The following is a 27,026-nucleotide window of genomic DNA, read 5'->3' as shown; positions in this document are numbered from 1 at the left end:
CAAAAAATAAATCTCAATATCAATCTATTCATCTATCATGTCACAAAAGAAGGAAAAACAATATTTTTTTATTTAGATATGGAACTTTGGATCCGTAAAGGTTAAAGGAGAACCTTAGCAATCAGAATGTCTTACTTTCCTGACAGTAAAAGCAGCTTCACTGAACATGAAGGAAAACTAAACTCATGAAATTTTTCAGGTTCCCAGGCCCAAACTTTTATTGGCTAATGCAAAATTAAAAAAGCTTAACTTGGAGTTTTAGATATTTTTGCACATAAATATTTAGGGATGCATGTAACCCAGATAAAGTGATTAACAGACAGCTGGTTGAATGATTGATCGATAAAGGAGGAACTTTTATTTTGATTTTTGTTATTTTTTTGTCAGGGGATCGGTGAGTATAGTCTAGAAACAGAAATGTCACATTTAGTTTTCTTGCCTTCCTTTATCTTGCAAAGAAAACCTGGTTTGGAATACTGTAATTTTGGTTTAAAGGACAGATTGGTGATAAAATCTAGAGAAATAGATGCAACAAACATTATTCTGCGTTCAACAGGAAAAGGGAAGCTTGTCCCCAAAGATTCTTCAACACTAAATAGAATTTTAAAGATTTAAAAGCAACATAACTTTAACATAATTCATGAAATCTTCTGAAATGGCTCCCCATCTGCTAATCAAAATAAAACTTGCGTGATTTAAATAAGGATAGAAACCAAAGGATGTTGGAGATGTAAGTGTTTTTAAAGAGATGTACAAAAACTTGTAGAAAACTACAACCATAGGCATTACATAACGGATGTTAATGATCAGTGTTGCACTTTGAGCTGAGAGGAAACTGCTCCCACCTGCAGAGTGCTGACCACCTCCTGCATCTTCGCCCGGCTCAGATCTAAGAAGCTTTCAATCAGGTCCCCATCGATGAACCCTGTGGCCTGCTCTGTCTTCCGCTCCGTGTGGAAGGACCTCCAGGTGTCACTCGGTTAAGGATAAATCATTATCTGAAGGATGCTTTAGCCTGAGGATGGGCCTTACAGTGACCGTGCAAACTTCACCTCAGGCAGAGTCAAAGCATATCCAGCAGGTGATATCATTTAAATTCACTAAGATTCTGCTGATCACAATGGCCTCTCTTTAACCTTTCTTTTCTATCCTGAGAGCATACGGAGGGCATAAACATCCTTTGGCTATGAAATAAAAGGAAGACAGAAGTTTTTAAAAGGGATGATGAAACATAATCTGAGTTTTAGAACAAAATCCTTAAAAGAACTTCTCTTCCAATCTTTTTTTTTTTTAAGTCCCTCTAATAACAACTTGCAGCAGAATGGTGATCAACTTATTATTTGAGCAATAACCCTTAAATAACCTTTCAAAGTTAGTGAAAGATGTCAATATTGCTTATTTCCCCAGAACCACCCTGTCAGTCCCGGTCAGCTGCAGGGGTTCAGAAAAGGATATAAGCTGTGCTCGATCTTGCCCACGCTCTTGATGACCTTGGTGAGGCGGTTCTGTAGGTCGAGCAGGAGGCTGTACCAACCCTCGGAGAGAGACGTCACCAGACCTGAAAAAGGCACACAGATAATCAGATTTGATGTCAGAATAAAAAGTGCAGGGTTAATACTCTGTCTTTAGCCATGTGAGAAAAAACTAACTGCATTGATGAAAAGAGACCAAGTCCTGTACTATGACTATGAATGTTTAGGCAAATAGCTCACTCTTGTTACATTCAAAGGCTTTCCCAATAATTTGTAGCACCCTGTTGGCTTATACTATATTTTTTGAGTTTTACACTTTGCCTTTAGTCCATTTCTTTTTTAAACTTAAGCATTTTGTACATTTCCTGTAATAAAACAACACAATCAGAGATACAATACAAGCAATGGAGTCCAGCAAATCTGCTTTTTCTTAGCGGAGTTGTGACGAGAAAAAGCTCAAGTTCAAGTGTGAAAACGGCAATAAATTATAAGATGAAAGGAAGGATAAAGACGAAACGCTTAGAACACAATATAAACATTTCAGTTCACAGTCTGATTAAGTTCTGCCAACTGCGTACAATCCTCATGTCTGTGGATTGTACCTGGTGCAAAACTTGTTATAAGGCTAAAAAGGAATCAGTGAACTCTCAGGGTGAACGATTGGTGTATATTTTTTTGTTTTGAATAACTTATAGATTGTTTTTGTGTATTAATTAATGAGCATAGTATATGATTCGGCAACTTTAGGCTTCACACTTGTATTTCAGGAATAAACACAAAAAACAAAAACAAATAAAAGGACTCACCGAAATCTGTTTTTTATTCCAACATATCTGCATATATTTTTTGAAATTTTTACACAACACATCAATTTTATGTAATAAACCTATAAAACTTTAAATATCTAAAAGATGTTTGAAAAAAAAACAACAATCTGGATGATGATGAATAAATGAGTTGGTATTAATTTTTAGTGGAATTGGCTAAAATTACTGCAATGGAAAGTTTTTCCTGTTTAAACCAGAGACCAGGAGCTGTCAGAAATAGGACTGAATTAAAAATAATCTCAGAATTATTTCAAATCAGCCATCCCCCTATTTGGAAAAAGGTCTACGACTGTGAAGGTAACGGAAAACTATCAACATGCCTGGATATGGTCACCAGAGCAGGTTTACTCTAATAGCAAGGTGCTAAAGGGAGTCTTTAGAAACATTAAAGCTCAGCATCTAGAGCAGGAATGTTCTGCTACCGTTGATGTGAAAGGTCTTCTGGAATAATGTTCTTTGTAAAGATAAGTCTAAATTTGAAGTATTTAGAAACTGTAAAAGTGGACATGTTTGATTTAAACCAAATACAGCATTAAATCCATCCTAAGGCCAACTGAAGCACAGAGGTGGAAGTGTCATGGTTTGGGAAAAATTTTATCTTTTATTTTTAATTACAATAAATTAAAAGTTTCCTTGTTTCGATAAAAGCTTTTAAGTGGAATTCAGAATGTATATTTCTGCGGAAGAGTAAATTATACTAGCTGCATCTTTTTATTACCTCCACATATCTAGAAATTTTACTGTTTGAATAAATTCTTCAAATGTATTTGCGGTAAAAATTCCATTTCATTAGCTTTTATGAAAAGGTTACTGTATGAATATAACCTGTGAAAAAAATCCCATAACTGATTCCAAGCAGAAACCTGCTCCTGTTGACCTGCAGAGATAGTTTTTCTGTATCAGACACCATGAGGTGGTTTTAAAAAAGTAAAGAGCTGCAATTATACCAAATTAAACTAATTGTTACCTAATAGTAGGACTTTTAAAAACATAAAAAGCCCTTTTTAAACAGGTCACTTATTTTCCCACATCTCTTTGGGCACAAATTCCTCTTGATATGTTTATTTCATTGTTCTCATATCTTCTGTATTATTCATTTCTGGCTCTTTAAAATCAAGAGACAATCAAGGCTGCTCTTATAATCAGGAGATACAGGTTTATGGCCTTTAAACAAGTATCAGTACTTTACCAACGTGCATAAATTGAGGAGAAAAATGGAGGCCAATGGAACAGAAGGGATTGCTGTGTCAGTCTTGTTCATTTGAAGCTTTGTTGCTCCCTTAATGAATTTGTTATTAAACCCTCTAATGACACGCAAGGAGAGGGTTATAACCCTGCCAGCTGTTTCTCTGGCAGCATCACAGCAGTGGAAGGAAACATGAATGTCGGAAACTTAACACATTATTCCGATGCTGTCTGATTGTGTTTTATGATAAAATATTCCAGTTGGGGACTAAATAGGAGGAATAAATAACATCCTGGTTTTATAATCAGTCTGGAAAAAGATTGCTTGTATAAAGCGATCTTTGCCAAAATGGACTCCTCACTATCGGCCTGATGACATAAATAAAAGATACTTACATAATTTCTCTGAAGATTAATCTCCATCCTTTTTTACTGATGGTGATCATTTTTTTCTGATTGTAATATCTGATTTTAAAAGTCTTTGAAAAGTTTGTCGACATCTCAGTTTGATGATTTTTTATTTTATTTTTCCTGGAGGAAATAATCCCATCTCCTTGCAGCTTTTTCTGAAAAAGAAAACATATCATACATCACGGCATCCCGCAGAGCGATAAGACCGACAGTGGCCTTTTATCTTTATTATTGCTGAAGCTCATTTGGATTGGAGAGGAAAAGTCTCACGGAGCAAGAAGACCTTTGTTTTCATTTCCTGTGAAACTTTCTTCTGCTACTTTTTAAAGAATCACAAAAGTTGTTGAGGTGTTGTGGAGCTCTGGGACTGCCATGTCTGTTTCCTCTTTTTCCATCTTCTTTCTCATACTGCCAGGCTGAAAGTTACTGGTTTTAATCAGAGTACTGAGACCTGATTGCCTTAAGTTTTATCTTATTGTCTGGAAAGTTAATCTTCTCTTAAAGAAAGGGGTTGTTAAGCATCTTAGTATAAATAGATTGGTATAATATGCTTTTTAATTCCAATCATTTTTGAAGCACCTTTAGTTTAATTGTATCATTAAGGTTAAAGGGTTTTTTTGTTTTTGTATTATAAATAGACTAATATCTGCCTGCAGAAGAAAATAAACCTCAGATGTTTTTGGATTCATCCTGAGAAGCTTCTTAGGAAAGAAACAAAGCTGTACAGTTTGGAGCTCTGCAACCTAAATCCTGCTCATATCCACTGAATCAAGACAGTGAGCAGAAGTCTCAACAGTGAGTGTCAGAGCATAAAATCAATAAGTGTCTGGATGTGAAGACACCACAGAGAGGGAAAACCAAGAAAAACAGGAATCTAAAGAAACCTGTTTAGGGAAAATTCTCTGTTTCTTTAAAAATTGCGGGGAAAACGACTTTCCACCAACAGTTTAAAAGTACAGTGTTAAATGTTTTACACAGCTGTGTAATGAACGAGATGCAATGAGGGCCCAGAGGTGATATGGCCCAGATTGATCAAATGAGCTTGAGCCAAAATTGCCAACATGACCTGCAGTGACCCTGAAGCACAAGGGATTTAAAGGTGGCAAACAACCCGCAGAAAAACTACTATACAGCAATAACACAAACAGTAACACCTACCAACTCCAAGGCAGTAAGGTTGGTGAACATACTGCGCAAAAACAAAGAATTTCTTGAGTTTCCCAGTGACTCAGGGGAATGCCATATGATGCATCTGAAGATTCAACCAGTGTGTCAGAAATCCAGCAGTTCTGCAAGGCTAGTTCCTAATTCCCACACGTCAGTGCCAGTGATGGGTCAGCCAATCATTCTCTGATTGTTTGCTTTTGAAAGGCTTTTTCCAAACAGCTTTCTGCAAAGAGCTTCACAGATTGTCTACGAACAGAAATCTGCACCCTTTGCAATCAAGAGACATTTTTATCTCCCTTCCTGTTAAGTAAAAGTGTTCTCCAAACACAGAGCCTTTTCATTTTTCTTGGCACGAAAACCTAATAAGCAGAATGAAAAACAAACCTACATCAAAGGAGGCTTTGTTACTTTGGAAAGATGGACGATGTTTCATGCTTTATAAAAAAATATATATTTTTAAAATATTCTATATTATGCAAAACAGTACTATAGTGTACTTCACTGTACTACAGTCCTTTGCTCAATCTACTTAAAGAGGATATAGTATAAAATGCTGAGGCATTATATATACAAGGACATACTGCACTGCTAAGTAGACCCCTAAACTATACAACACTACACCATGCAAACTTTACTTGCTTATATATTACTGATATATTGTTTTTTGCAAAGCTGCCATAAGCTGTTAACCGAGGTACATTAGTTTAGATTTGTGGTCCAGCTGTTTTGTTCTGAATTGTGCTCTATAAATAAAGTTGCCTTAAACTCTTGCCTTATGGTGTGATGCAATCTACATAGTGACGCTGACATTTTCTGTGTTTTGTATTAGAATCTGTTATTCACAGTTGAAGAGGGCCTATGATGAAAATGAAAGCATCTACATACTTTGCAAGTGGGAAAACCTTCAGAATCTGCAGTGCATTAAATACTTGCTCTTCTCACTGTGTATATCTGCTATACAAAATTGTACATCGCACTGTTGAGCACAATGGAGCCAGCAGCTGTAGACTTGTAGTGACACTGAGAGAAAAGTCTGATCACCTCTGATTTAAACCCATTTTATGGTTCTGATGACTGATTATTTACACAGGCACTAGTTTATTCTATACTATATTGTGTGACCATTTTTCCTATAATGTTTTTGCTTCTTTAGACAGCAGAATTTCCCCATTGTGGGACAATAAAGGGATTTTCTATTCTATTAAACTCTATAGTAATCTAGTTAGGCTGTATCATACTATGCTGTACTATAAAGCTCAAAGCTGTGCTATATTTTACATATCTAGAACACTGAGCTACATATCATAATGCACAATACTGAACTATCTAAAATACAATTTATTATTCAACGCCATGTAACAAGGTTTTGTCACATAATACAACAGCTTGTTGGAAAATCAATAAGCTTCATTTTATTTGGAATTTTTTTTACAGTTTAGATCAAAATGAATTGCATGCAGTGTAAAAAAGGTTTGTATGCAGACCTGTGTGTAAAAACCAGGGGTGGAACGTAAAAATGTTGTGTATCAGTTATTCCCCTGGTTACAAGTTGTCGATTGAACCAAAAAATGTGGCACAGTATAAAAGCATCTCCTGCTGTTAGCCTAACAGGTAGCCCATCCATGGAGCATCTATAGCAGAGCTGTAGAAAACAGCTGTGAGTTAAATATGTGCTGGTTTCTCAGAGCCTTTAACACCTTATTCCTAAAAGCAGTCTAGTTTCTCCTTTTTTTTTCTTTTTTCCTGAAAATGATGAAGACTAGTGGCAAATTAGACAGTTGCTCACATTGGACATTTCTATTTAGATTACAACCCACCACTGTAGCTGGGACAGTGTTAAAATCTGCCACTTCATTACATTACCACTTCTGGCCAGTGGTGGATGGGAATTTAAACCCTGCCAAATCTATTGTGATTATTGCAAAAAGATGATTTATTGCTGTATTACAAAAAAAAAAAGAACATAAGGACTCTTTTCTACGCAAAACCTCAGTTTTGTATTGCAGAAAAATAAATAGGATAGATAAAAAATAGTCAGTCCTTCCAAAACTTTATATTATGACTTAAGTTGCATTGCAGCTGAAAAACTGATAATTAGTTAACTTCAATGACCTCGACATTAAAGATTCCCCAGTTTCCCTTTTTATAATAAAAAAACAAACAAGGTGGCGGTATTTATCCACAGCACGGACATGAGCGTCAGATGCAGCTTTTCATCTTGTGTCTCTAAGCAAGACAGAACATTTAAACATCCATAAAATGGCTGAATATTTTCAAAGCTAAATAAAAAGACCAAGCGTTGTTTAGGGTGAAAGTTGCCCAACAGCTTACCAATCATGCCGTTAACTGTGCCGAAGAGCACAGATCCCTGGGTGGGTGTGGAGCTCTCCCCCAGGTTCTGTAGCACCAGTGAGCCATGACAGAAAACATTTACGAACTCGCCGAGGTGAAAGGCCCCAACCTCCTGCAGGTGCTGGCGCTCCTCGTCGGTGGTGGCCGCGCTTTTGGGAAAACGTAAAAAATAATGTCAAGGGCAAAACTGGAACTTGTTGGGGGCAAAACTATCGATCAATCAAATAGAAAACAAGGAGGCCAGAGACACGAGAACAGTTGGAAAAGGTCGCCGAATGATAGAGAGGTAATGGCTAAAAGGCTAAGAAACAGTGAAAAGAGCAACAGTAACAGAGACTTGCAACAAAAATAAAGGTCAAAAGCATTGTGAGGTCCACTCTGACATATTAGATGGATAATGAGTGAAGGCATAGATGGAACACAAGCTCCTTCAGACCACATCTTTCTTCCTTTTCTGTAAAGTCAACACTCGTCCAACAGTGAAATTACCACAAAAAGAAAGAAGCAGGAGAGTAGCTAAAACCTCGGCTGAAAGATGAATCATAATTTCAAACACAAATGCAAGGACAAATCTGCACAACACTTTTATACCAACGAAGCTGCTCTAAAAGCTGTGTGTGGAGGGAGCAGCATCTTAATGACGGCATCTGTCTAAACGAGCGAGCATTAGACATGATTTAGGGAAATTTTGGGTAGTTCTGATCTGAAAGAGCAGCTCTGGGAAATATAATGAATATAAATATGAATACAAGAAAAAAAAAAACTTCAAAAAGGAAAATGATCATTGAGCTTCACAGCGAGAGATTATGCTTTTCTCACCTATCCTTCTGGCAGACGAACAAATTAAAGGCGTTCTCTGCTCCCAGGAAGTTGTCATCGTCTAGAATTTCAACGGCGCTCATCCAGTTTGGATTAAAATCACGGGCAATCTGGGAAAAAAAATATGACAGGTATACATGCACAGGTTTGACTTGAAAAATAAAAAATGTTTGCAAATGCATGCAAATGATAAACAAGAGTAAGCTGCCAAATAAGGAGTTCCTACACGACCTCCAGCTGTTACTGGCTGTGTTTGAAGCTTTGTCACCTCTGGTTTTTACTCAAGTTTTATCTTTTGCCATTCATTAATTTTTTTTTAAGGAGCACTGTTTTATGAAGGTATAAAACTGTAGTTTTTTTTTGTGTGCAAATTATGATGAACTCTAATATTGAAGGGAGGAAATCAATGCAGTTTAGCCAAAGACCTGCTCTGTAATTAGCTGTGAAGCCTGTGATGGACATAGAAGAGACACAGTGATCTTTTATCGTTTTTCCTAATGAGTTGGTAACGTCTCCACTTTGTTTGATTTAAACAAAGGCTTGACTATAAATTTAAATTTCAGTTTAATTAGCTGCTAATGACTTATTCTGCAATTTTTGTGTGGAAAACACAATGTGACTTAAAATGAACCAAATACCAAATAAAATCTCTAAAATATAATTAAAGATAACAACACAGAACTTAAACATAATAAAAACCCTGTGAGTTGAGAGTAAAAATTGCTTTTTTCCTCTCTCGTTTTATTACTTTCTAGAACTCTTAAGGGTTTTCTTCATCACATCTCACCTCTTCAAAGTTGCCCTCCATGGGTTTGTAGGCCAGCAGCAGGACAGACCTCATCAGGTCCCCCACCAGTATGAAATCTCCTTTGGTCTTCAGGTAAAGGGCCATAATGTTGTTATAGTGGTTGCACTCAGTCCTCAGCTCCTTTTCAGCCGTCCACTCATACAGACGGACCTAAAACACAAAGGATGACCTGACTGTAGCTGCTATCATAGCACATGTTAACTATAAAAAAAAAACATGTTGAATTTATTCCTGCAGGACTTGGGAAACTGGACTGACATTTCAGCTTCACACTGTGTGAAGTTGTGTTACCCTGAGTTCCTGCCTGCTTTAAAATGACCTTTTAACAACGATTGAAACCAACTTGGGAAGCTGTGCTTATTATTCTCATTTAAACGTTTAAAGCAATACTGAAAAACTTTCAGTTTCGGTCGATTTTGGCTCCCCCCAGTGGACTAAAGTCGTCTTTTTTTTTTTCCTGAAGGAAGACGACATTTCCCATCAGGACCAGGGCAAAGCGATGATCTCCCGGTAGCCTGCAGTTGGATTAAACTACATTTCTGTTTCCACTAGCTGTGCGAAAGATGAAAAGTATTGTTCAATGTAATGAATCAACTGTGGTGAAACAATGTTATAAGACTATGTCGAAAATAAGAAATGTTCAACCATTGTTTTGTACTGTATTCCTGCTTTGAAACAGATAAATATAATGTTATGTTTTATAATTTCATAGTTAACACATGTATAAATCCCTGCAGTAAGGTGCCGCTTTGCCTGAATATCAACAGTATCCAAAGGGGGGAAAGGGGGAAGTGACGTATACTGTAAAGGTGTCTGCACATTTCTAGCTGTTTTGTGTGCTTAGTGCTAATGAAAGCAATACAGACACCTAGAACTAGAACTTTTAAGTAGATGTATAATCATAAAAACACTGAAATATATTTTATAAAGGTCATACAGTTATTTAGTATTGGTATAAACATATAAAAGCAACAGAGAGACTGAGGTGTGTCTGAAGCAACAGTTTTTGACCTGCTGGCCTCATGGTGTCATAAGTTCCACTACATAAATAAACAGACTCTCATTACCTACTTGGAGCTAAAACTTTAGGCTCCAAACCCCATGAATAAACCCCACCAAACTGCACACAAAAGCCTTTGCAATACTGTAGGTGTGAAAACCATAGCTGCATGAGCACATGTATGCCTGTGGGATCTGGAACAATATGTCTACATACAGAATGATGGCTCTGCAGCGACAAGCCTCTGCCCCCAGAAATTCAAATAAAGCAGCTGAGTAAGCCAGTAGCAGGGTGAAGGTAATTAGCCAGCTCCAGCAGCATGGTTACAGAGATGCACTGATTCTGCAGCCCTTCACTTTGCATCTTCTCACCAACTCGTTGGGCAGCTTTAACATAACAAGCTGATTTAGACCTTTCTACTCCAAAATAGTATTCTTTGTTTTTCTAATATCCCCAAAAAACAAAATGTAAACATTTATTTCTTGAATCTCATTTAAATATTACAACAACAAAAAAAGAAAAAAAAAAAAAAAACAAGGATACATATGATAGAAAGAGTACCTGTGCATTTTTCTAAAATTCGTCAACCATGATGGTACAGATTCAACAAGCACAAAGGATTATATTCAGCTATGCTGACCTTGGAAATGCAAAACTGTGAGGAATAAAATAAAAGCTTTTGTTTACATTAATGTCTGTCTAACCAAACAAGCTTAGTGAGAGTAAAGTCGTCTTTGTCATAAAACCTAGAGATAGAAAGTAGAGCATCTGAAAGTAAGTGACTTGATGAGCTCCAGAAATCTGAAATCCATGACAAATATATCTTTGATATCTGAAGATAATGCTCCCTTTCAAGTTTTTAATCCCTTTAATCCATCTATAGCCGGCTGTGGATGAGCGTGGTATTACAGGGCAGCGGGGGGCAGAGCATTTGTTTCCCCGTTTTCAGTATTTTCTTTGTTGGACTAACAGGATGTAAAACAAACCTTTTAGATTCTGAACTTTGAACAAAGAGGTTTTGGCACGCTTCAGAATTTCAACATTTCTGTAACAATTTAGAGAAGAAAGGCTTTTCCACCCCATTTCTGTCCCACCACTTACTGTACTATTTATGCTGGCCAGTAGTTTTCCATTGAACTCCACCATAGAATAAACGGCTCCTTTCACCTCTTTCTCAGCCACGGTTTGCAGCTTCCCTGCAGGAAAGATCAGTCAGTGTTCAGTGAGCATTTAAAGTGCCACACATGCGATGCCGAGTTAAATTAGAACCAACATCTCCAACTGAGAACAAGTGGGAAAGAGATGTGAGGAAAATTTGATATGGAGGCAGTGCTGCATTCAGAATATAAGGCGAGGGTAAAAATCAAGCGCCGGAGAAGATTAAATGAAATACAAGCAACGTATTTTGTAAGGAACAGCGTGTAAATGGGGGAAAAAAAAAAAAAAAACAGTGCTGAGGGAGGGGGGTTGGAAAGGACATGATAAGAAAATGATTGAGTGAGAAGGGAAACAAGAGCACAGTAGGACATGGTGTTCTCGCCTAAAATACGATATAGGGCGTAGGGAGGAGAAAATGAAATGGGTAAAGGATGAATAAAAAGAAGCTGAGCGATCTGGGTGAAGGGACAAACAAGGAAAGTTGGAAAGAATCAAACAGCGCAGTCGGACAGTTTGGTAAAAAAAGGAGAAAAGCTACTGAAAGCTGGGCTGCTGACCGTCAGTGTAATGGAAGACGACAATCCGTCCCTGCTTGGGCTCGGGCTCCTCTGGGTAAACCATGGCCGTGCCGACGATGAAGTACATAGACGGGTCTTTTCCCAGACGACATGACACGATGCTGAGGGAATACTCGCAGGGGAGGAACTGGTGGGCATGAAGGACTGGAAGAAACACACAACAAAAAGAGGGATCAGATCCAACCCAACTTTATTTATAAACTCTATTTCTAAAAGGGGTTCAAACTTATAAAAGGCACCGATAAGTGAGCCAATGAGATGTTCTAGACATATTGTGCCAGTCTATAAACTCTATTAGCCCCCATCTTGGAAATTAAGTGCCAAAGTGCAGATTTTGATTAAGAGTGTAAAAATGATTTGATCAATGAGTAAGAAAAAAGGAAACAATGCACCTAAATAAAAATCAAACTACAAACTAAAAATCAAATCTAATTTCTGTGTCTGGTTCATGACTGTAAAACTGTCGATGTCTCATGAAAATGGCATAAAAACAAAAGTAATGCACTAGTAATTTTCTCTTCTTACAAGTGTCTGGTCAGACTGTCCTCTTTATGTGGTCAGTGGATCTGCCAGACTGCAGGAAAGGAGAGGCTGCTTCAGAGCTATTTATTTAACTAAATTATGCATCTATATTGAACATCCCAGAAGGAATAACGCTCAAATTTTCTGTCTGACAGGATTTGATGTTGGAGCATTGACTTACTTATTATGCAAAGACAAATGCATCTTCGTTTATCAATACTGTCTCTGAGATCTCATCTATCAATCTTCCTTCACTTGTCTGCACCATGCATGCCTTTAAATGGGTTCAAAGCTATTTTCTCAGTAAGATAGGCAGTTAATACTCCGAGGTAACTGATGAATATGGCAGCACACATATTAAAGCATAAACCCTCTGCATCTGAAATAGGTTTGATACCAACAGTATAGTCAGGCTGCTCTTAGAGTCGCTTACTATCCTATTGTTAATAGGCAACATGCAGTAATTCAAGGCGGGTTTTGAAGCCACCAGGCTTTAAAAAGAAAGTCTTAGTGCAAATAAAAATCAGCAATGCAAAACAGAACAGAGCAGAAAGCCTTTCTAGAAAGGCTTCCTGTTCAGTCACTCATTTGGAGACCAAAAACAGATATAAAGGGTATAACAAAGTGTCTGCCTCCTTCCTGGTTTCTTATTTATTTGCATGTTTGTCAAACCCAAACATTTCTGAGCATTGGACATATATAAAAATCAGTCAAAGACAACACAAGTAAAAACCAACTGCAGTTCTTCAAATTAATGTTTTTATTATCGGGACTAAGGTCACGTTCTCTAGCCACAGCCGGACCTGACTACAGCTGAACCTTTTCTAAATAAAGAAATCCTTTAAATAGGACCTGCGGGGGAGAGTGAAGGACACCCAAAGAGTAGCTGTCCTGCAATAACCTCTGGAATTAATGAGAAAGATAACACTAATCCAAGAGATCACAAAAGACCTCAGAAAAATATCTAAAGAACTGGACACAAATGGCAGAGTTCTGAAACTAACGCAGCATTAATGCTCATCTACATTTTCCTAGAACACATCTTGAGACCTTTGGCAAATTAACTCTGTTACTCTGCAATACCAATGTCTGTCAAGGGGCCCCAAATTCCTGGCGCCCCCCCCTTGATGTATATCCCATTACATCTGGTTAAAAGTAACACAGCACTTCAGAAAAAGATCATTTACCAACAGTAAAGTATGGTGGAGGTAGTGTAATGATGTGGGGCTGTTTCATCTGCCTTTCAGGACTTGTGCTGATAAATGGAACCATGAGTGCCACTGTTTACCATAATGAGAAGGAGAACGTCCAGACATCTGCCCGTGACCTCAAAGTGAAAATAAAATGGAGGTTCTGCAGCAAAACAATGATCCAAACCTCACCAGGTAGTCCAACTATTAACAGCTGAAGTGAAGGACCCAGTAAAGCCCTGACCTGAACCCTACTGTGAGAACTTCAAGGGGAGGCTTGTACTCATTTCGGCTGAATTACAACAAATCTGCAAAGATGAGTGGGACTAAATTCCTCTACAGCTCTGGAAAAACACTCACTGCAAATTATTATGAATGCTTGATTGCAGTCGTTGCTTCTAAGACTCAAACTGTTTTTTTAGATTTAAGGAGAAATCACTTTTTCACACTGGGCCATGTGGATTGGCATTTTTTTTTCTTCTTTTATATCACCATTTAAAACCTGTGTGTGTCTTTGACTCGTATTTAATTTGTTTGATTCACCATAACACATTAAGTGTAACAAACATACAACAAAACAAATCAGGAGGGGGTGAAGACACCTTTTCAGCTATAAAGCATGTGTGTATATACACACACACATGCATACATATACAAGTATATCTTTTAAATAAAGGCTGATTCAATAAAGCATCACTGAAACAAAACACAACAAAGCTCAACTGAATAATCCAAAGTATCACGCCGAGCACAATTAGGTGATTAAAACTTTACAGTCCTTATGAGATCAACTTTTCCTCTAAGCTGAACACATTTTACTGTCAGAAGATTTACATGATACAGCAGCTCTTTGAGCTCAAGCGGAAAGGCAGCCTCAGCTGTCTCACCTTCAAAGGTATGCTGATCCACAACCAGAAGACTGTGAACCTCCACCTCCTCACCAAAGGAGGTCTCATGTGGAGAAGTGCTGCTGGGGAAGAGCTTGCTGGAGCTCACGCTGCTGGAGAGCGCCTGGAAACGGAGACAGGACGCAGAGAGAAGTGAGGACAAAGACAGATGCATTATGTGGCAAAGAAACAGAAACACAATACACAATGTGTCTGCGTGGGAAGCACCGACAACCCAGTCGGCACCATCTGCTGCAGCAGATGTGCCGCATTTAAAATCGGGTAAACATCATCCTGGTCATGATATGCGAGAGGCTCTGCGACGGTAAACACAAACAAATGAAAGTACACACCTGTCCCCTTTGGAGAATCCATAGAGCTGAGCAGAACAGGAAATACAGGCAGGTAATGTAAACATGGCTGACAGGAGCCTCTGATTAACTCTCCAACTGACCCGACACTTTGAAATGCTGGCAACTAATTCATTAAATGAAAATATTTTGGAATTAAAATTAGCTTAATGAGAGGAAAATGTTAGCTAAGATTGCTTCAACTGTTCCTAACATTCTTCATTCAACACTAAAAAGGTCTTTGAGGTACTGATGGTACAAAACCAATTAAAGATCGCTTGCTTCTCACATATGGAGGCTTTAGAAAGACTAACTGGTAACTTAAATAACTTCCTAAGTAGATCTATTTAATTTAGATGCTAGATTTATCGACTAAACAAAATTAAGATATTTCTAAATGTAATTACCAGACAAAACCAAGTCTGTTCTATATAGAAGAGTTATGCCTGATTGAGGGGAATAAAGCACTGAAATAAAATGAGCCATGAAAACTACCTTTCCCATGCACAAAAAACCTGAATATTTATTTGAATAGATCATTCTCAAACTAGACTGTGAACTTCATCTTCATTTAATTGAGGATCGTTGTCTGTCTGAGACAAACTAGTCAAACACAATTTGACAGAATCTGATGATGTTAAATGTCATGTTTAAAGGTTCTTTGGCTGCTAGTGAGGCTCCTGCCTAATAAAAATATGAAATGACCTTCATTATGGAGTGTTTACAAAGCAATATCCTGACATCGCTGCAATTCAGGACCAACAAAACTGATTTAAGGCTCTTTAATTTAAAGATGGACACTCTAAGGAGTATCTTTTCCAACTATAAACAATTGATAATGCTTCAGTTACTATTAGCTACCATGGAAAACTGTTTCATCAGAAATGGCAGCTCCTGATTTTTTATTTTGTTTTTGATTGGAGCCATCGATTACCAATTTGTACTCTTTATTTTCTTTCCTTCAGTACCAGGTAGCCCATTCGTTCTACCTTGTGTCACTGTGCCTCTAATCTAGGGGGAACCATTCACACAACGACTGCAGCAAATTATTCCAGGCCAAATAACTCATTTTTTTAATCTTTCATAGAGTCACTGACTGTAGCATTATCTCTACTTTCTATATTATTCCCCCCCGTAGGTTTAATCCTATTAAAGGACGTTGTGTCTCTTCTCTGTCCCATATGATGTTTACACAAAGTCAATAGCTCCATTCACTCACCTGGGCTGCCTTAGATCATTCATACCACATAACATCATTTATATAAACATAACCAACTATGTTCAGTGGAATTTGATGGAATTATATTGGTATCAATAGGAAATGCTCAGTTTGGAAGTGAATTCAAATCTAATGAAATTATTGGGTTGGATTTAAGTGAATAAGATTGATCTGATTTGGAGCAAATGGTGAAATGAATAGTTATTATAACGAGCCTTAACGTGACATTTATCAGCTAATGAGTTTTTATAGGTGAACTGAAGATGAGTTGACACTGAATTAATTTTCATTAGTAAACATAGGCACCACTCATCTAAAAGAAAACAGATAAATAAATGAAACGCTAGGAGAGCCAGTCTGCAAAGTACATCTCATGCCTCAGTGTATGAAGCTCCAGTTCTCAGTCAGCAGGGCTGCTTATGCAGTGGGCAGGCAGTACCTGTGTGCTAGCACTGGGCCGTACGGCAGACGTAGCGCCGCTCGCATCCTGTATCTCCACCCGGCTGGACAGAACCCCGAAACACTGCGAAACCTCCTGGTAACAGATCCGCCTAACAGGGAAAAGAAGAGAGAAAACAACTGCACTAAATAAACAAATAAATACATAAGGTAAATAACAATATATATAAGAGTTGAGATATTTATCCATTAACAGAGCTGAAAAGAAATACAGCTAATGCAAATATAAACACTTAAAACCTTTATCTTTTTTAGTGTCACTGACCTTGGAGTCTCATAAAGCGGAACTGTGCGAATATGGAGTTTCTGAATTTCATCAATGGTACCGATGGTCAGTGTGCTGTTGTTGGCCAATGCCAAGCTACCAGAAACAAGAAAAAAAATGCAACAAAAAAAACATTACATAAACAAAAAAAACCTTTCTATCCTACAGACCTAAACAGCTGAGCTGATAACATTACTGCAGTCTGTGGAAAAGGTGTAGAGAGCTACCTGAGCTCAGAGGAAGCCCTGTTCAGAGTGACCAACAGATCACTAAGATAGAAATGTTCTATCAGAAACATTTCACTGCTCACCTATCTGGGTAGCCCTCAGAGTTGAGCGGGCACATGTAGTTGACTTCCTTGAGATTGACGTTGGAAAACACCAGCTTGTGATTGGACGAGTAGATAACAGTGGGCCGGTCGGAGCAGGCGAAGACATTGGAGGTGGAAAGTGATCTGAAGGTCCGCAGCACGGTGGGCTGTGTGCCAAGGGTGACCTTCTTTCTCTCACTGAGGGCGCCTGGGGAAAAGAAACGAGGTTAAGGCTTTTATTTAACTCTGGGTCTAAAGGTGGATGTACCAGTTGTTGTTAAAGTCGGAGGAACAATTTGCACTAATATTTGTCCTTGTATGCTCAGTGAGCCCTGATCTTTGTTTAGAAGCACCTGGCTTTCCTGTTTTCTTAGATTTTTCTTTTACATAATTTGCGTGTAATAAACGCTATATAGCACTCTACACAGGGCCTGCCTGTCTCCTAATGTTCTGGTCTTCTCTGCTCTCTGACTGAAATATTTTCCACGTCTGATCTTGTGATCTGAGCAAACCAAAGTTAATGAGTGCATTTATATGCACACTCATACTGCAGTTAGAAGTCCTGCCTTGGTTTTATTCAATTCAGAGCAAGAAGTTTACATGGGAGTAATCTGATTATTCCTAAATCCCTGTGTACTTTCTTGCAGCATCATCCCAGCACTGGGTGAGGTGTGTGCAGAAGTTTCCTGCACTGTCTGCAAACAAGCAAAAAGAAAACTGTTTATCATTTGTCTGGAAGTAAATACAGCTGCAGCCCTGATATTTCATTGATTGTTGACAACCCTTCTAAAGTTGCAGCAGTTCTATCCAGTCATGTGGCACAATGGTATTTCAGATCGATGATATGACAATACAATGTCATCTTGTGCACTGAGGAAATTGTGTTCTAATCTGTAATGACAATAAGATGCATCTTTAATGGACTAAATTTTAACACCCGACTGCTTTTTGAAATCTAATCACTTGTTAATGTCCTTAGGCGTAAATACAGTTTGATGTAACCTATGTACCGTTTATTGTGCAAATAATGAAACAAGAACACACAATTAGTCTGGATTGCCCCAAAAAGGTCATAATGGGTTTTCTAATTAGAAAAAGCAGCCATTCTGGTATATTTAATCTATTACAAGCAGATGTACAGCCAGTTAAATTTGCTGTAAAATGTCTTTTTGTCTAGAATTTTCCTATTATATGCCGTCAAAAAGGTATTTTGACAGGATGATGCCGATTTACAGGCATCGACTGGAACAATCCGGCTTCTGAGAGCCATTACTACAAAACTGGTGGAGCACACGGTGTCCTGCTGGGGAGCACATTTACTTAGAGGTGCTTTAAAGATTCCAGGTGAAAATTTGAAAAATATATAAAAACTATTTAGTAAACAGGATGAAATAAAAGAAAATGTAAGTAACTTTATGTAAAATTAAGATGCAAACTGCAGCTACAGCTTAACAAGCCACTGGGTTGTGGCTTAACCTCAGTAAGATGGGATATCTTATGAAAACTGAGCCTAAGGTCACAGCGTTGGATGTTAAAACTGCTGACTCTTATTAATTATTCAAGAAACATACAGTCCTGTTGTCTTATTAATAAGTCAATGAAATCAACTAGTTTTCCTTAGATAGAAAACTTTAAATCAATTTGACTGTATGATCTAGTGAATATTTAAGTACTGAGATTACGTGTTGTGAATTGGTGCTATATAAATAAACTGAATTGAATTGTCAAGCAGTTTCTATTTTCCCTGCTGCTTTCAGTTGATTAATTATTTAAAACTATCACTGACATCATGCTTTCACACAGAAAATATTCCAGGCTTAATGCTTTGTTATTGTACCTGCCTTGTTTAATATTTGTCTTACTGTTTGATTATCACTTTACTAGCTCACAGCTCTTTGTTAGTTTTTATAACTGTATAAGAACTTTAGTGGAGTTCTAGTCTTTAAAGGAGTTTTCTAAAGATAAAAGTTTGACAGGAAGTCATGCAGTTCTGGCTGAAAGAATATCCCTAAAAGCAAATGAGATGAGAAGCTCCGATCTAATGGCCGTAGCGTTGGTGGTGAGTGGGAACCTACCAGTCTCTAGGTCGAGACCAAAGTAGAAGAGTGCTCCATCTCCCAGGGCACACAGCAGGTAGTAGCTGCCTTCAAAGGTGGTCATTAGGATGGAGCGGGGGATGATCTCTGAGGACATAAACATGCAGCTAATTTAGTTTTCTTTTGCAGTGACTAGTTACATCATCAACAGTGAAAAATGACTGCAACATCGTCTTTGTTAGAACAATCTGAGAGTTTCTTCCTGATTATTTGTAACAGAAAAAGTCCTCACTTGTTTGATTTATTTTGTTTTCCAACTGGCTAGTTGGTTTGATTTTTATTCTTTATCTTTGCAAACTTTACCCCACTTAAATTCCGTTGAAATATGAGGAAAAAGAAAAAGAATAAAACAAAAACAACATTTGCTACATTAGAGGATAAAGGACTATCAATCATTTTATAAAAGCTCTCAACTTTCAGTAAACCTTTGCAAGTGCCACAGTCTTTTTATTTCAGCCCAAATTTTCAACACCCAAAAGCTCCATTTTATTAGACAAAGAAAAAACAAACAGAACTCCAGTCTATTTCTAAAGGTTTAAACATCAGTTAGTCGAACGCAGATGGGAAACTTGCAGCAGTGATTGAGGCAGAATCCAAACCGAGTCCTTTCAGCTGCCAACACACCAATTACATCCAGCTCCAGTAATTTTATTATAACTTTTTAAAATATCTCGTTCAAGTTGTAAACTAAGCAAATATGAATTTCCAGACAATGTTCAAGTCTTCTACTTTTATCAATATCCAAAATGCAACAACACAAAACAATAGTTTTGATGACGGAGCTGCAGAGGAAAGGTACACTTCGCCTCTTGGCTTCATTTTTTTTTTCTCCAAGAAAATAAACAGTCTAAATAAAATGTTCCCCCACAGGATGCTGCTCTCTTCCTAAAAGTAAATGAATCCTCCTTACAAGCAAACAGTCTCCACCCCGAGGCTGAAACAACAGCTTGAGCATATAGAGCTGCAACCAAAATCATCAAACCCCAAAGCAAAGTTAGTTTATTGGGATATTTCTTAATTATTTAGATTTTTGAAATAGAAATATTAAACAAGCAGTTGAAATATAACAATGATGTTAATCTAAGTAAAACACTAAATGTGACTTTTAATAATGACTGCAATCCCAAAACATTATGAACAGAACTGTTCATAGGAGTACGAACTGATCAGGTGTGATCTCAGGCACACTGGCTGCGACCACTAAAAGGAGGGAGAGATCTGAAACCCCAGAACAAGTGTTTTAAATATGTCCCTGGTATAAAAGAACTCAAGTGTCTGAATTGGCTCTTCAGCTTGGAATCAGGTTTCATGGAGTGGTTCTAATGGCTTTATGATTTGATTCAGATATGCCGAAGCAGAACCACTTCTAAAAAGTTGAAGAGCATCAGCTACCGAGGAGTGGGGTGTGAAATCGCATAATTTAAGCACTTTCACTTTTTTTTTATGGCTAGTGGTATGGTTTTGTGGCACTCTGCTCATTTTTCATAAAAAAAAAAAATGCTGCTACTGTTTTGTTTCCACACTTCTCCAAAGCGACTGCAACAAAATTTAAGAAGATGTATCTGGTGATGCAAATCTGAAAAACAAGAAATAAAAGTTTAGGTGTGGAACAGGAAGCAAACACCTGAACGGGAGACAGGGATGTTTCGAATCATATCACAGGGTTTATACATGAATTAATAACTCAAATTTAATTCTTTTTAATGCTCTTTTAATGCTCTTAGAAATAATTTTAATGCCACCAACAGGTACCCGTCGACAGGCTGCAGCCATGTCCCGAATTCCTCGTTTTCCCAAACCACTTTTGTTGAAATTTGCTTTTTTTTTCTCCATACAGCTTTGCGATCAACCGGATGCAGTTCCACGCAAATATATTGTGACATAATATGTCTGACGAAATTGTTTTTAAATTTGTTTTTTTAAATAAAGCATTTTAAATGCCACAATAAACACATTTAATGAATTTTAATGCCAATTAAGGCCGTAAATTTAAAAAATAAAAATTTAATGACTTTTAATGATCCGCGGAAACCCTGTATCAGTACAGCTCATCTAGGTAATATATAGAAAATCTACAACCCATGTCACCCCAAGCGACTTTACAGAGCCATTTTCATCACATCTTACCAACAGATTAGTTAAGCAATCTAAGGAGACCCAACAGATCTCATCTAGTCATTGATTTGAAGAATTCTGGAAGAGCCTGCAGCAACAGAGGACAATTGCTTGCATTGTGTCGTCGACTTTGCAGGAATGCCTTATACATACTATGCATGTAGCGACAGTGGAGAGGAAAACTTCTCAGGACGAAAAATAAGTACTTCTAGCAGAACTAGACTGTGTGAATGGGATTATGCCATGACTGACGGGGGCTTTGAGCAGAAAGAGCATAAACACACAAAAGGAACAGAAAGGCACTGATCCAGGGGTTATTTTTATGTGAGAGAAAAGAAAAAGATAAGCTACAATATTATCTCCAGAAGTGGCTTAATTTAGGTGAGAAGCTTAGCTAAGCAGATGAGCTCAGCCATTATTCAAGCCTAGAAGATGAAAGAGAGCACATACAGTTAGCTGCAGTAAAGGCTGAGCCAAAAGCTACGTCTGCCTCCAGAGGAGGCAGGTGGTGAAAAAGTTCAGACTGTTTCCAGGTTTCCTTCAGTTAGACTTGGTGGCAGCAGACACTGAGGTTTCAGTTTCCCCAGTATGGGGAATTCTTAACAAAGAAGGGCCACATGTTGAACCGAGGGATCAAACTACTGACCCAAAAGCAGATCTGCTCCAATTAGACAATAATATAGCTACCGTATTTTCGCGACTATAAGGCGCATATAAACGTCTTTTTTTCCCTCAAAATGTGTGTAGCGCCCTATAGTGCAGTGCACCCTATGTGTGTTGTTACTGCAGACGTTGTTGAGACCACCATGAGAACGTTAAAGGGGGAAGTGTGGCCGTGGATTGTGTAGCCGATGTGAAGAACAAGGTGAAACAAATGAATGCTGTGCTTGCTGTTATTCCGGGGGGTCTGACAAAGGAACTTCAACCGCTCGACATCGGTGTGAACCGGCCGTTCAAAGTAAGGCTGCGAGCGGCATGGGAGCGATGGATGACCAACGGAGACCACAGTTTCACGAAAAGTGGAAGGCAGCGCCGTGCAAATTACACCACCGTTTGCGGATGGATTGTAGATGGACTAACGTGTCTGCTGGCTCTGTTGTTCAAGCTTTCGCAAAAGCCGGCATCATTTCTGAGGAGCTGCAAGGCACGGAAAGTGACTCTGACAGCGAAGAAGGGGAAATTGGCATGTCTGATTTAGCGCAGCCGTTTAATTCAGAAACAGAGGATGATGACTTCAATGGATTTGATTAATACTTTGTAATAAATACATGAATAAAGTACAATCATACTCAGTTTTGCTCCCGCTCTATTTTTTAAATACGCAGTAGGGTATTTAAACGTAGTATAGGATAAGTACCGGTATATAAAACCCGCGCCCTATAATCCGGTGCGCCTTATGTGTGTGTTAAATACAGTAATGGCACACACAACTGAGACTACGCCTTTTAGTACGGTGCGCCTTATGGTCGTGAAAATACGGTAGTTAAAGAGATTTAAAGGTCCTCTTTAGTGGATCAATGAAAACTGGAAATTACTGGGCTTTTGGATCAAATGTGTGTCTGAAGGAGGAATAAGAAAGCATATGCCTTTAGTGAAGCACAGAAGTGGCTTGATGATGTTTTGGGGCCGTTTGGCTTCACTAGCACTGAAAGAAGCTCTAGGAGGAGGCATCATGTTTTCGGTGAAACAGCTGATGCATGGACGACATTGGACAAACAGGACATCCTCCCAAAGCATATAATACAAAGTATAAAGGCTTTGTTCCGGTAAACATAACTTCTAGAAAACAAGCAGAGTGGAAATAATCCCCTTAGATGAACACCTATGGAAATCTGTGGTTGGATTTGGAAAACCTGGATGCTGCTAAAAAGATCAAGAATGTAAATGAACTGCAGTCATTTGATGATTTGTTTTTAAAAAGGATTCAACACCACCTTCTCATTTTGCAGTTTCCTTAAAGGGAATAAATCATTTTTCCTTGTAAACATTCAAGATAGGTCTATGGCGTGTACAAACTATGTCCATCCCATTTGAGCACAATAAACCCTAAGATAATAAGATTTCATCATCATTTCATTTTCAGCTCCTTTCAGACTGAGCTGTTTTTGTGGACTTTGTCATCTTTATGCAAATGTGTTTTGCCTGGCTGTGACCATGACCTCAATGCTTATACTCAATTTTTATGTGTGAAAAAGGCTGCATAACAGATGCACAATGGTACAAGTGCACATCTTTGACCGTGAGTAAGACCCAGCAGCTGAATGAGGGTCCAGCTGCTCCAACCAGCAAAGATGGAGCCGTTTCTGAATGCTAAGTATGTCCTAATCTTTGAGGGCCACCTTAGAGAGTTACAGAACCAACTTTAAAGGCACATTTCTGCAGTACCAAACTGTCCCCAAATATGTTCTCACCTTCCTAGAAACCTTTGTCTGCAAGTGTTACTTTATTATAAAGAGTTGATGTGGTTCAAATACTTCTAGAGGGCGTTTTGGTTGTTTCAGTTTGAAAGAATCTGAGAAAGAAAAAAAATCCGACCCAAATATCATTAGCACACCAATGGAGTTTACAAAGCAAATTAGCATTATGCTAACTGCTAGCTGTCTGCATCCATGTAGTTGCGTTCCAGTCCAAAGAAATCATATGCACATTTTTTGGGACGCATAAATGCATGTGTTTTTTGGGTTTGCTGTTACAATAAAAATTTTATGTAAGATTTGATATAGAACGAATATGTTTTTACGTTTTATGTTATATTTGTCTTAGCTTCAGTTACAAAGTAATGAAAAATACTGAAGGCCTGGGGTCTGCTTGGGTTGTTTGGTGAAGGGCAGTACCTGCAGTCTTTGATGTCATAATCAAGAGGTTTTTGAAATGCTTTGTAGACAACAAAATAGTTAATTATTACCAAAAAGCAACTGGATGGTTTTTTGTACTTGGACTGTTTCTAAAAACAGTAGAGACCCAGATGGAAGTACAAAAACAAGCAAAACGTTAATAATAACACATGGTAGGACCCCTTTACAATTGAAAAAAAAAAAAAAAAGAATAAAATTTGTTTTCCAGCCTTTTCAGATAGAAATGATTTTAGTTCGATTAAGACAATCATAAACCCTTAAAAAGTATCACTTCATTAATTTCAGCAGAGTAATAGTGCATGCTCAATTACTTTTCTAATGTTTGATTTGATATGATGATGATTTTTAGACATGCAAATAAAGATACAACTTTTATGAGACACTGGTCGTCACCATCTAAAACTTTTTGACACAAGTGGAGCTATGAAAGTGCTGATTGGCTTAAATCCAAACGCACCCATTGGATTCACGACCTGAAACAGTCCAGCTTCAATCAACCAGGAGGTTTCACTTATAGCTGCTGACAATGCCAGCCACCATAGAGAGGCTCCAAAACACTCAGTTGCTTGGCTAGCAGAGGATAGCTACTGAAGGGGTCAGATAAAGAAACACATCGCTAAAGGAATTTCCTACCACATTGCACAATTTTTTTGAAAGTTTAATAGAGAAATAATTATTCAAGCTATATCCCTCTCAGTTTTATTATTCCCTGATCTGAAATCATCACTAAAAGGTTGTGAAAGTTCATCACTACTCAATCATTCTAATTCATTATTTCCAAAGTAATTTTCAATGTTAAAAATATCTTAATCTTCACTGGTTTTGAGTCTTAATTATTCTAGAATATTTTGATTTTGAAGAACATGTGCAATATTATTACATTTATGATAGAAGTTTTCCATTTCTGTTAATAATAATGTATAGATAGGGAATACATAGATAAAGAGTAAAAATGTCACAGTAAAAACAATACTGACTATGATACTGAGGGTCACTCTACATTTTAGCTGGAGTCCAAATATGTCAGGCAGAGATTTGAAAGGCATTAATGCTCAAAAATAAAACCAAGTAAAATTAAGAACAGAAATAAAAAAAAAGTGCATCAGTTAACAGTTTAGTGTAGATTTACTGTCCAAATGAAAAGGGATAGTATGAAATATCAATTTGAGAGCAGAACAACCAGCCTTAACTTTATGAGTGTGTTAAGCCGGGCTTACACTGTACGATTTTTTGGGCCGACTTTCAACCTGATCGGGCGTCCTGTAGTGTACAGGGGTAATGAGGGGCGATCAGCCTCTCACAACTACCTCCTGATCAGGAATCGTAAGGTCAGGAGAAAAATCGAACAAGTTTGAAATTAAGTCGGCCGTAATAAGGTGGTCGTGGGCAAATCGATCAGTGGGCATGTGCAAGGACTCTTCTTCTTCTTCTTCCTCTCAGACAAAAACAGTACGAGTGACATGGAGTTCTTTCCGTAAAATTGACAGACCGTAGTAGCCACGTTTGCTCAGCCATGTCTTTGTCCAAATACGTTGCCGCTTTTTCTTTTTAGGGCTTTCAGGACACGAAATTGCACAAATTGCCAAGGCAGCATGTTTCACTCTAGTGAGCTTGATATTCCTCTTCTGCTCGTTTGGCTTCCGGATAGACAATACTGAGTAGTGCCATCTCACTGCGGAGCTGAGTCGGACGTGGTTTTAGATGTGCAGTGTGAGCAGATAGATCACATCACAGCGTCAGGCCACAGAGAATAAACATCGTAAACTGTGAACTCACACTGTGCGACGAAACCCTGCAGTTTTTTCGTACAGTGTGAGCTGTAGCTGCGTGCAATGATTGAAAAAAAAAAATCATATAGTGTATGCCCGGCTTTAGGGTTTGTTTGGGCAGATATGGAGAGAGACCTGGACAGACCGAAAGCTGTATGACCCATTGTTCTACTGCTTCTCAAAAAAGTTTACTGGAACATATCCTTGTCACTTCACTGAATTAGGTTCTGGCTGTTTTGTTCACACAAATTTTTTAAGCTCTGCACACAAATGTTTTATGAGGCTGAGATGAAGACTTGGAGAGGGTCACTGCAACACATGCACCCTGCTGTTGTAAGCCACACTAAGCTATACTGGTTGTCTGCATAGATCATCATCTATTTCAAAGACCTATTTGAGCCAAACTGCAGGTAACAACGCTCTCTTATTTTTATTGATTTGTCCAGGATGTGAAAGAAGGGATGGATTATTTTTTAATTGTTATGCCAAAATATAAAGCATCTTAAACTTGCAGCGGCAGATCTGGGGTATAGCAAACCATTTATAATATAATAATCTATGTATGTAAAATTCTGCTATGAAATAAAATAAAACATAAATCCCTCTTTTACATTTCTGTTCATCTTAAGTGACCTAAAATAGTAAATATTGGGTGTATTGATGTGATACAGTGGGGAAAAAAAAGTTATTTTATATTATATATATATATGTAAAATATATGTTTAACTATGATATAAATCATATACATAAGTAAACAAATATATTCCTTTATTTTCGTTCAAATTTTCTATAAAAAGCATCAGTGGAAATATGTTCTGCTGTGCTGCAGCTTATTAAAAACGATTCTCCACCTGCTCATGTCAGACATATTTCCCCTTTACCCAGAACACTCTCACCTCCTCCCAGCATCTCCTTGTGCAGAGCTGTGAAACAGGGCAGTTTGAGCACACGTGCAGAGATGTCGGTCCACAGTCCCACAGCGCAGAGCGTGGACTCGTTGCCACCCTCCCCCAGAGGTGTGATGTCCAGGCAAGCCACCTCATGCTCCATCTCTGTGGTACTGAGGAGGAGGAGATAAGAAAAATAAGTTGGCTTCCATGCATGTTCTGTGGTGGTGTGTGCATAGCACAGAGAAGACTAAAACAGTTGGAAAGAGCAGTGTCAATGACACCAAGCATAAATAATTATACATTTTTCATGTCATATAAGCTG

The 27,026-nt window shown here is 38.0% G+C and overlaps 1 protein-coding gene across 1 annotated transcript in view; it reads right to left on the bottom strand.

The window, feature by feature from the left end:
• Window positions 1–27,026, bottom strand: part of ddb1 (damage-specific DNA binding protein 1) — a 67,188-nt gene that overhangs the window by 2,658 nt on the left and 37,504 nt on the right. Inside the window, exons 14-26 of the mRNA XM_015391639.1 lie at window positions 26,711–26,874; window positions 19,055–19,162; window positions 16,980–17,187; window positions 16,670–16,765; window positions 16,385–16,496; window positions 14,377–14,500; window positions 11,757–11,921; window positions 11,143–11,237; window positions 9,021–9,191; window positions 8,234–8,343; window positions 7,394–7,563; window positions 1,456–1,558; window positions 846–969 (exon numbers count right to left, since the gene is read on the bottom strand). Coding sequence (XP_015247125.1) covers window positions 846–969; window positions 1,456–1,558; window positions 7,394–7,563; window positions 8,234–8,343; window positions 9,021–9,191; window positions 11,143–11,237; window positions 11,757–11,921; window positions 14,377–14,500; window positions 16,385–16,496; window positions 16,670–16,765; window positions 16,980–17,187; window positions 19,055–19,162; window positions 26,711–26,874 — 1,750 coding nt within the window. The remainder of the gene's footprint in view (window positions 1–845; window positions 970–1,455; window positions 1,559–7,393; window positions 7,564–8,233; window positions 8,344–9,020; window positions 9,192–11,142; window positions 11,238–11,756; window positions 11,922–14,376; window positions 14,501–16,384; window positions 16,497–16,669; window positions 16,766–16,979; window positions 17,188–19,054; window positions 19,163–26,710; window positions 26,875–27,026) is intronic.

Source organism: Cyprinodon variegatus, unplaced genomic scaffold (genome assembly GCF_000732505.1).
Source record: "Cyprinodon variegatus isolate N-32 unplaced genomic scaffold, C_variegatus-1.0 Scaffold22, whole genome shotgun sequence".
Classification (NCBI taxonomy): Eukaryota; Metazoa; Chordata; class Actinopteri; order Cyprinodontiformes; family Cyprinodontidae; genus Cyprinodon; species Cyprinodon variegatus.
This window is presented reverse-complemented; position numbering and strand designations above follow the sequence as displayed.